Source organism: Pollachius pollachius (genome assembly GCF_949987615.1).
Source record: "Pollachius pollachius genome assembly, chromosome: 17".
NCBI classification, from domain to species: Eukaryota; Metazoa; Chordata; class Actinopteri; order Gadiformes; family Gadidae; genus Pollachius; species Pollachius pollachius.
In genome coordinates, this window is record NC_136950.1 from 5168885 (window position 1) to 5178880 (window position 9996).

Below are 9996 nucleotides of genomic sequence, written 5' to 3' on the forward strand. Positions count from 1 at the left end.
CTGTTTTGTCAACTTCCTTACTATTGTTATTACTATGGTTGCTCAAAATGGTGAATAGGTTTTGAGAGGGTCACACAGGCTGTTGCCAAGCATCACTCCTCCAGGATGCTAATAGCATTAGTATCACCAGCCAATCGGCACATTTCTCCTCCCCTCCTTCATTCTGCCCACATGACATCACAAGCATCTTTAACCAGAATGCACTCTTCAGTCTTTCTAATGAGAATTAGCACTGAGGCTAAAAGTCTTGGTGTAGAATTGGTATTGCTATGGCAGATATTTACAGTTGTCTGAGCTGCCTCCTTGAAAGAAAAACAAAGTCAACAAAACACATGAAACGGCAACTGACAATATTTCAGTTGGATCTTCCCAGTTGCCGAACTGCTAATTTGCTTGCCTCTTGCTAGTGGCACAATCAAATTGTCATTGTCGACTTCTCTCAAAACATGAAATACCTTCACTCATCTCATCTGTTCCTTCAATCCTAAATGACCTCAAGAGAGCACAAATACATCTAGTGAACTCACCTTTTAATTGTAATCAGTAAAAATTCAAGTGGTGTATAAATGAAACACCCACAATTGCATTATGTATAACTTACTATTTTTGTTAACATTTCCTCTGTGAGCAAAGCCAACAAGACCAAACAAAATGGGGGCCAGGGGCCTGTATCAGTGGGCCGGGGGGAGACAGTTACCGCCCAGCCCAGCTCCGCGGACAGGGTCAACTGAAAGCTCATCCACTCGGATACTAAAGTCTTAAAGATCAACCTTCCTCAATGTTCACTGTCTGTGCACGCACAGACAGCGAACAGTTGCTTAATTCGTATAATGTAACGGTGTCTTCCTCACTCTGGTAAAGCAACACGTGCTGTCTGAGTAGGTGTCCCCACCCCCTGTCCAGACACACACACACACACACACACACACACACTCACTCCCCCCCCAACCACACATAAAAATACACCAAACACACACGCTTAGTCCTCCCAGTGCTGAGCAGCAGAGCAACTCAACAGCCATCTGACCAAAAGAGTAAAGTCAGCAAGAAAGGATACAGGGAGGGAGGGAGAAGGCAGATGATAGAGTGAGGTGGAGCGAGACAGAGAAATAAAGAGAGCGAGATTGAGGGAGCAAGAGAGACAGAGAGAGAGAGAGAGAGAAAAAGAGAGAGAGCGAGAGAGCGCAAGAGAGAGTGAGAGAGAGCGGTAGAGAGAGAGAGAATGAGAACCAGGGGGATGACGACAAGATAGATGGGGAAAAGTAAAGCAGAATGGAAACATTAGAATGGTAGGGGAGGTTTGGAACCAAGTGTTGCAACCTCCACTGTCTCCCTCATGTGGAGCTCGCCCCTGCATGGCCTAGTTGTTGGTTACATTTCGTCTACGCTGATAGCGGACTTTGCCAAGTAACGGGAAGTACCAAGTCACACGGAGGACTAGGGCCCAAGATGGAAGGTTCCATTCGTAGCGGCCGCGTGTGGCAGTTACATCAGTGATTTCTTCTTGGTTAACTCAGCAGTTCACTCATCACTTATAAAAAAAAAGGATCCAACATTTGCTTGAAATCATTTACCAAGATCAAAGGGTGGAAAATTAATTCAGTTTGTTCAAACCATGCACAGCACAGAGCGCATCAGGCAACAGCAGATAACAAGGGACTAACCCAACGCTAAACACCACACACTGTTATGTACACTCCAATTAGTCCGGCCCTGAAAACAGACTCTTCTATTTGCTTTGACAGTCATCACAAAACATGTTGTCAAATTTCATGTATCAAATCAAAGAAATTACGAGGAAAAGGACCGTTAGCAGTGTTTGTTTCCTCTTCTATCACTTGGAAGAAACATTGAACGTGTTCTGTTCCAGACATAATAGATCGGTTACTATGTGGAAGATACCAACTTGTCTTTTTTTGTACACTTGGCTCTCCATCTCGTTTTTTATTTTGTACAAAGAAGGGACAGGTAAAGGAAATTTGGCCGAACATCATAAAAATAAATACACACACACACACACACACACACACACACACACACACACACACACACACACACACACACACACACACACACACACACACACACACACACACGATTGGGAGAAAGGCCATTGTTTCTTCACTTCCTTGCTCTCCTCTCGACCAAGAGGCTGCATCACTTCCTGTCTCTCCCCCTCCCCCTCCCCCCAACCACCATTCCCTGTCTCCTCCTCTTTCTCCTCCAGTTCTTTAAGACCTCCCACACAGCCTACAGCCTCCTCCTCCTCAAACCAATGACTTCTCTCCTCTCCGCATCTACATTCTTACAAGAGTCCAAACTGTGTTTTGACAACAACATCTAGAAAGAAGATGTCCTCCAAATTTGACCCATGAGATGTCCTCCTTCAACTCATTTTACCTCCTCTCCTTTCATCCTCCCCACCTCCTCCTCCTCCTCCCAACACACACAACCCCACCCCACCGTTGGGGCATTCTTTCACAGCGCAGCCAGTTGAGTAGTTAGACTTTGGACTCACAGTAAATACCAGCTCTATTTGCCACAGACTGCTTAAAGGGTGAAGGTAGCTGTGTGCGTTTGCGTGTGTGTGCATTCGTGCACGTATGTGTAAGAGGTGGGAGAAAGAGGAAAAAAAACACTGGGATCAAGACACGTAGGCCTGTGTGTGTATGTATTTGCGTGTGTGTTTGAGTCTGCGCGTGTGCATGTGCGTGTGCGTGTGTGTGTGTGTGTGTGTCAGCTATCACTCTTCCAAGCGGCGGTAGTTTGCTCCAAGCTGCTTATCAGCAAGACACTCTCACCACACCCACACCCACTCACTCACACACACACACACACACACAGCAATTGGCATCCAATACAACAGGTCTAGCCTAGAGATGATGTTTAAGTTGCAGTGTGCTCAGCGCGGCCCCTCCTACCGCCCAGCACTATGCACTCGGCTCATTCCTCCACTCGCCCGACAGCCTGCAACCTTCATCCCCCTGCAACAAAAACCCACCTTCTATTTTCTCCATCCCCTAATATACCCCGGTAAAGATAGCCACCCGCGAGTCCTGGGTTTACCTGCCGGTGCCCGTGTCCCTGACTCCAGTGACACGTGGGGCCAGCAGGCGACAGGCTCACCTGCACTCCCTGTGCTGCCACAGCGGTGAATCATCCTCACCGCGTGATGAGGCAAAACGCCATTTTTAACACGGGGCCCTTTCAATACGTGGACGGTGTGTTTGATGATTCGCTGGATTAAAAAAACAAGGTGACGCTAGCACAAATAACACACAGAGCTAAAAATATACACTATGAACCGCCACCACAGATGGAAGAGTGTGTGTGTGTGTGTGTGCGCATGCATGCTTATGACCAGGCAGCCTCTCCACACTGGACCTAAAATTAACACACCGGCCAGAGACCACAGGGCAGACATGGTGGGCTTTGGGGTGTGCGTATTTTTTTCAGCAAGCATGTATTTGAGTCCACATGTTTACCAGTGCATACATGTGCAGGCCAATATATTTGTCCATGTGTGTTATGCTATCCCAAATACACAAGGGTGCATGCATGTCCATCAACATTTGATGTGTGTATGTGTGTCCTACTTTAGCAACTTTTAGCATGTCTCATATTTCACTCCTCCCCGATGGCTCGTCTCTCTTCTCTCTCTCTCTCTCTCTCCTCCTCTCTCTCTCTCTCTCTCTCTCTCTCTCTCTCTCTCCTCTCTCTCTCTCTCTCTCTCTCTCTCTCTCTCTCTCTCTCTCTCTCTCTCTCTCTCTCTCTCTCTCTCTCTCTCTCTCTCACACCAGAGCTCTGGGAGTCACACGTAGAGCAGAGACACCTCCAACATGGTCCCTTTGTACTTTTCAACGCGGCTAAGCTTTAGCACCGCCGGGTCGTTATGTCTGGCCCTTTTTACTAGCCACTGCTACGAGTCTTTGAAATGGAGCAAGGCTAAACAACACGATAGCTAGCTAGCAGCCGGGTCGGCCGTACCCATGGTGAACGAGGTAAAAATTAACCAGGAGTCTAGCCTCTTCCTTCTGGATAAGCACCAGGCGATGAGGGAGGGAATGGGGGGGGGGGGGGGGGAGAATGGAAGGTTCCAAAGGCAAAGTTCATGGAACTCTTAAATGATTCCAAACAGGAATAAAAACAAGAGAGATGGTAAATATAACGGTCCGGGGGCTGGTCAATAGTGTTATCTGGTGCAATTCATACCTTTATGCTCACTACCTTCACGCTTATATAGCCTCCTTCAAGCGCTATGACTATCTACTACAACTAGTGCTCTTCCTATTGGAGGAGGGGGGGGCCCTAACCGTCCAGCTAAACCCATTCATCATCATTAGGCTTTGGTTTTAGAAACCAGGACGTGCGAGAACAAGTGTGGCATGAATCATCAGTGATCATATAATATATTTCAACGCCTTAGCGAATGACCTCTCTCTCTCTCTCTCTCTCTCTCTCTCTCTCTCTCTCTCTCTCTCTCTCTCTCTCTCTCTCTCTCTCTCTCTCTCTTCTCTCTCTCTCTCTCTTCTCTCTCTCTCTCTCTCTCTCTCTCTCTCTCTCTCTCTCTCTCTCTCTCTCTATCCTCTTGCAGAAGTTGACATGGTCCCATTAAACGCCGGGCCTCCATGTTGTAACCATGTAATCAGAAACCTGTCGGACAGGTTAAGTTAACACCACATCCCCCATAAGTCTTCCCTGTATTTGCATGGAAACTCTTGTCTTGATCAAGTTTGGCTGCACTTGGCCTGAGACGTTTTCTCTACCGGGCAGATGATGTAATAGGAAGGAGCCATGCAACTGTAAATATCTGTGGCCTCATCAAAGAGCTGCTTCATTGTGGGGTGTAAAGACTACACGGTGAGACGGTTAAAGAGCCACTGTTGGGGGGGGATATGTGTGTGTGTGTGTGTGTGTGTGTTCACCTGGATGGTTGCGGGCCAGTGGGAGGTACAGAAGGGGTGTTGACTGTAACCTCCCAGGCCACACCCCCCACCCCTCCCCCTCCCGCTCACCTCTTTTCTTTCCCAACAGTTGGAGAGCTTACACTCCTCCTTCTCTTCTCCCCTCTCCTCTGCTCTGCTTCCCTCTCCCTCCCTCCCTCCCTCCCTCCCTCCCGCTCACTGTCTCCACACCTTTCTTAACTCTTCACATCCACAGCTGCCCATCCCTCCTTACTGGCCAGTGGGGTGGGGAGTAGGAACATAATCTTATCTAAAAAAAGGCGGGTCTATATATAGTTAGTGGGCAGCAATAGGGAGGGGGAGGGGGGGGGGGGGAAGAAAGAGAGAGAGAGAGAGAGCCCATCAACCCATCTCTGGATCTTAAGGTGGAGGGGGGATGGGGCATCGTTTAGGCTAGGCTGTTGGCGGGACCTCAGGGGGTAATAAGAAATGCCCACAATTAGATGTAGCCACCGCGCTACAAGTTATAATCAACTTGTGCTCAATTATCCTCTTCATTCAAAGTCGGATTTGGGTAAGAGGCTAGACAAACTGCACTTTAACTTCAGCCGAAGCCCTTTAACGCCGTCTACTGATTTAATAAACATAAATAACCCATTTGTAAAGTTCAAAAGGTATGTATTTTCTTTTGATTTATTGAAACCATTATTAGCATTTTTTTGGAAATGCAGAGACAAACCGGCCTTCAAGCCGATATCGGCTACACAGCCAAAATAAGAAAAGGTTGAGGGGATGGAGAGGGACCTCTTAATAAATGATGTGCTTTATACTCATTATTTAAAACTGTAAGCATTACCCCTAAACGTGTTGCCACACATTTACAACAGGCAGCATGCTGAGTACAGCAACAGACGAGAGAAAGAGAGAGAGAGAAAGAGAAAGAAAGAAAGAAAGAAAGAAAGAAAGAAAGAAAGAAAGAAAGAAAGAAAGAAAGAAAGAAAGAAAGAAACTACTGTTTCAGGTGGTTGTTTAAGTGCTTGATGACTAAAGGATCGTCACGTTATGATGACTGAAACCCAGGGAATCAATTGTGAAGGAGGGGGAGGGAGGATGGGGCTAAAGAGGCTAATGTGAACACAATGGTCTCATAGGGAGGAGAAGAGCTTTTAATTAGCCTACTACATGGCTCTCCCTGTAGACAAAACACATGTCCCACTGCTCCGTATATAGTAAGCACAAACACACACATACACAAACCGCTAAATGTTTATATCCAAGTCAGTAGGGATGCACAGGTAGATATTCACACTGGAATCTGACACTCTAAATGAGTTCATAGATTCCTCTCACATCAATGATCCGAAATGAGGAGTGATATAAATGCACACAGAATTGGCAGCACAGAATAGTGCCGGCAGTGATGTAGTTACCACTCCGTCGTAACATGCTGTTTTCTACCACATCTCCAACCCGCAACAATGCAGGGTGCTCCAGACTTGTTTTCCTCTGAGCTTTTTTGGATGCTCATTGTGTCAACGTGCCCCTATTGCCCATCCATCAATTCAAATGCCTTGCCTATGCAAATGCTGTGCTACTTAACCACATCCAGCTAGCAGTTGCATCACAGGACTACACAGAACAGGTAAAATCACCCTGGTGTGGTGACAAATTAAATGCCCTCACGTATGGATTAAACTTTAAAACACGAAATACTTTACTTCAAGTTGAGTGACATTTGTGTTTCCTCTTATGCTAGCTATTTCAATTATCAAAAGGTCCTGTTTTACCTTCCATCTTGCTACAACAAATTATATATAGAGATAGTCCATTTAAAAAGTAACCGGACAAATGGGGCTACACCCTCTGGCCCCCACACACATCTAACAGACCAAGACTTTGACCTAGTAGACACAGGGAACGCACTCGCAGAGGCAGGCCATTCCCACCCGTGTCAAATGATGGAAGATGAGAGTTCATACAAATAAAAAAAATAAAAACACGTTCTGTGTAGGAACGCACCCAAGACAAAGTCCACACCCACAGCCACCCTAGTGTAAATGGTTAATTTGCACCCATGAAGGCAGTCACCTTGTTGTTGCTGTGTGTTCATTTAGGGATGTATTCTTCAGACCCTTTTCTATATAACTAAAGAGTAGGAGGCAGACACTTTAATATAGGAATAAAGAGTAGGATGCAGACACTTTTCTATATGACTAAAGAGTAGGATGCATGCGTCGCAGAGCGGGGAGCGAGCAGAGCCTCTCGCCGAGGGCCTCGCTCGTCCACAGTGTAGAATTTCGTAATGGAATGTGAACTGCTCTCTCTCTCTCTCTCTCTCTCTCTCTCTCTCTCTCTCTCTCTCTCCTCCCTGCCTCCGCCGAGAGGAGGAAAGCAGAGGAGGATAGGCTCAAGAAGGAAATGAGGAAAAAATATAACCCCCAACAGATGATATGGAAAAGTTATCTTCCAACAGTTACCATATTGGATCAAACTATGCGGTCGTGTAATTATATGGGGGGGGGGGGGGGGTAGTTTTGAGTATAGAGAGCAACAGGTTGCAAGAATAGCATCCCTAAACAACGCTGGGTCGGGGTAAAAGTTCCGACACAGACGAGGGTTACACCCTGTATAGTCGTCGGCAGGGGAGAGAGCAGGGAAGCCAGAGGGAGGAAGAGGGAGGAAAAAAGAAAAAAAATGCCTAGCAACCATTATCTAACCAGCTCGTGCAACGTTGCCGTTCCCTCGGCGACCGAGCAGCAAGCCCCTCATCACCTCTCCAGCAACTCCAAACAATTCCGAACTTACTTTACAAACGATAAACCAGTGGATTATTGACAGGGGAATAAGCGATAAGCGAGTACGGTAAACCCAGAGACCGAAAAGTCATCATCACCTACTGGTTTTTAAAACTAAACTGAAGTTTTTCCAAGTAATTCAAGATGTCAACATTAAAAAAAAAACAATAACACTTTATTAAATACAGCGTTTTGATTGCAATTGATTTGCTGGATGACGTCGAAAGCAGCATTGAGCCGTGGCTTTGCCGGAGCCGTGGGGGGAGGTGGATGCAACAGGCGTCACGTCGATGATGTGGTGAACTGGCTGGGAGATGAACAACTCTACGAGGGCCTCCCCCGGAGCGGCTCTTAAAAACACACTCCCCAACGATCTGATCGAGCGATTCGAACTAAACGACATGTCGAATGAGACCCGAATGTGCTCCTGGGACGACCCAGTAACTTTCTAAAATGTTTCTCCACAAGGTCATCTTGTAGCTTAGCACAGCAGGCTATGGCAACACATGGCCACTAGTAGAGCAGCAGCAGCGAGGCTCGGACCAAAGTGCACCGAGATACGGATGCTCCACTCCAGGGTCGCCAGTAGACTTTGAACCCCAAACCATCCCCCCCTATCCTCAACCCCCACACATCATGAACCGACACGATCACAGCAATAGTACCAACACGAAACGACACTCGGTTAATGAAGCTTGTCGTGGAAGGGGAAAGAGAGACAGGCGGAGAGAGAGAGACAGGCAGAGTGTCGCGAATGAGGAAGAGACTCGGCTCAAATTCCGCCGCTTGAGACGCTGCATGGATGAGCATCAGCTAAAGTAGGAAGCACAAGGCAGGCGAAATGCCTCGCTGTCGACCCTCCCCAAGCCAAACTAATCCTCGACAACTCTACTCCCCACTGCTGTCAAAGTTGGGTTTACCAGCTACACATCCGAACAACTCTTTAGAGACTTACTGGAGGATGAGGGAACAGGAGAGTAGGGGACAATAAATACGTTTGCCACTTACGTTTGACTTTGTTGGGGTTGGGTTGCTTACGCCGAGACATCGTCGTGGTGATGATGATGGTGGTGATGTTGACTAGTGATGATGGACTAGTCGAAGAAAAAAAAAAAGCTGTAAAGTTGTTCCGGAGAGAGGACGACTCAAAATGGCGTTTCGAAGGATGTGCAAAGTTCGACAAACTTTGTCGGCGTCTCCTCTTTCCTCTACCCTCTCTCCGGGAAACCGGATTAGGAAGACGAAGAGGAAAGAGACGTCGAGGGGAGACGAGAGGACGAAAAAAAAAGATAGATGTATTTATTTTTTTAATTTGCTTTCCTCCCCGGGCTCCCAGCGCGCAGCTCTCTCCTCTCTCTCTCTCTCTCTCTCTCTGGCTCTCTCTCCTAAACCTGATAAGTAAAGCGCATCACGTGTCGGCTCCTGCCAGTCTCCTAGGGGATGTGGTGAGAGGCTGGCGAACTGGACTGTAGCCTGCAAGCATCTCTGTCTCTGGGCGCTGCTGGGAGGAGGAAAGGGAGGGGGAACGATTTTTTTTTTTTATATTTTAGCAATGTGTGTTAGTGTGCGTGTGTGTGTGTGTGTGTGTAGGGGGGGGGGGTCTAACTGCGGGCTGCTGGTACCCTCGATCTGTCCCTTATTTTTTTTTCTCTCTCTCTCTCTCTCTCTCTCTATCTCTCCCTCTCTCTCTCTCTCTCTCTCTCTCTCTTTACACACTTCTTCCCGATCTCTCAATCCCAACGACGATCAAAAAATAAGTTTTGTTCGAAATTAAAACTCTTGGGCAAATTCCATCACCTTTTTTTTTCTCGCGTGTTTACCTTTCGGACGCCACGCCACACTGTCGTGCGTTTCCGGGCGAGCCTCGCTAAACACGAGTCCCCTTCCCACTGCGAGAGTTCTTTGTAAAAGGCTGCGGTGCTCAAGTTATTAGCCATCAGGAGACCCACGAGGATGTGGTGTGCCTTAAAGGATATAAATAGGCGTACTTCACCACATAAAACTTATGAGGACACGTTAAGAGTACAAGTTACTTGTTTTGAGCACGATGAAATGTGGGATCATGCGAATGGAAAAACAAAACATACGATCGGCGCATAAACTCATATGCGCACTTTAAACTTGTATTTTATTACACTTCATTTCGACTCTCTTGCCCGCTGCTGCTGCTTACTGCCGGGCAGGCATATTAACTCTCACATTCCTCCATGCCCCCATCTCCAGATACAGACCCCTCCCAGCCCCATCTCATCAACCACTGGCGGAGAGGAGCAGACACCCAGCTCCCCTCCCATCCC

The 9996-nt window shown here is 47.2% G+C and overlaps 1 protein-coding gene across 7 annotated transcripts in view; it reads right to left on the minus strand.

Moving 5' to 3' along the window:
• Window positions 1-9060, minus strand: part of rreb1a (ras responsive element binding protein 1a) — a 50467-nt gene extending 41407 nt beyond the window's left edge. For all 7 annotated transcript variants that reach the window (XM_079754766.1, XM_079754767.1, XM_079754765.1 and 4 more), the window contains exon 1: window positions 8708-9060. In XM_079754766.1, coding sequence (XP_079610892.1) covers window positions 8708-8747 — 40 coding nt within the window. In that variant the 5' untranslated portion in view covers window positions 8748-9060. The remainder of the gene's footprint in view (window positions 1-8707) is intronic.
• Between the last annotated feature and the right edge of the window lie 936 nt (window positions 9061-9996).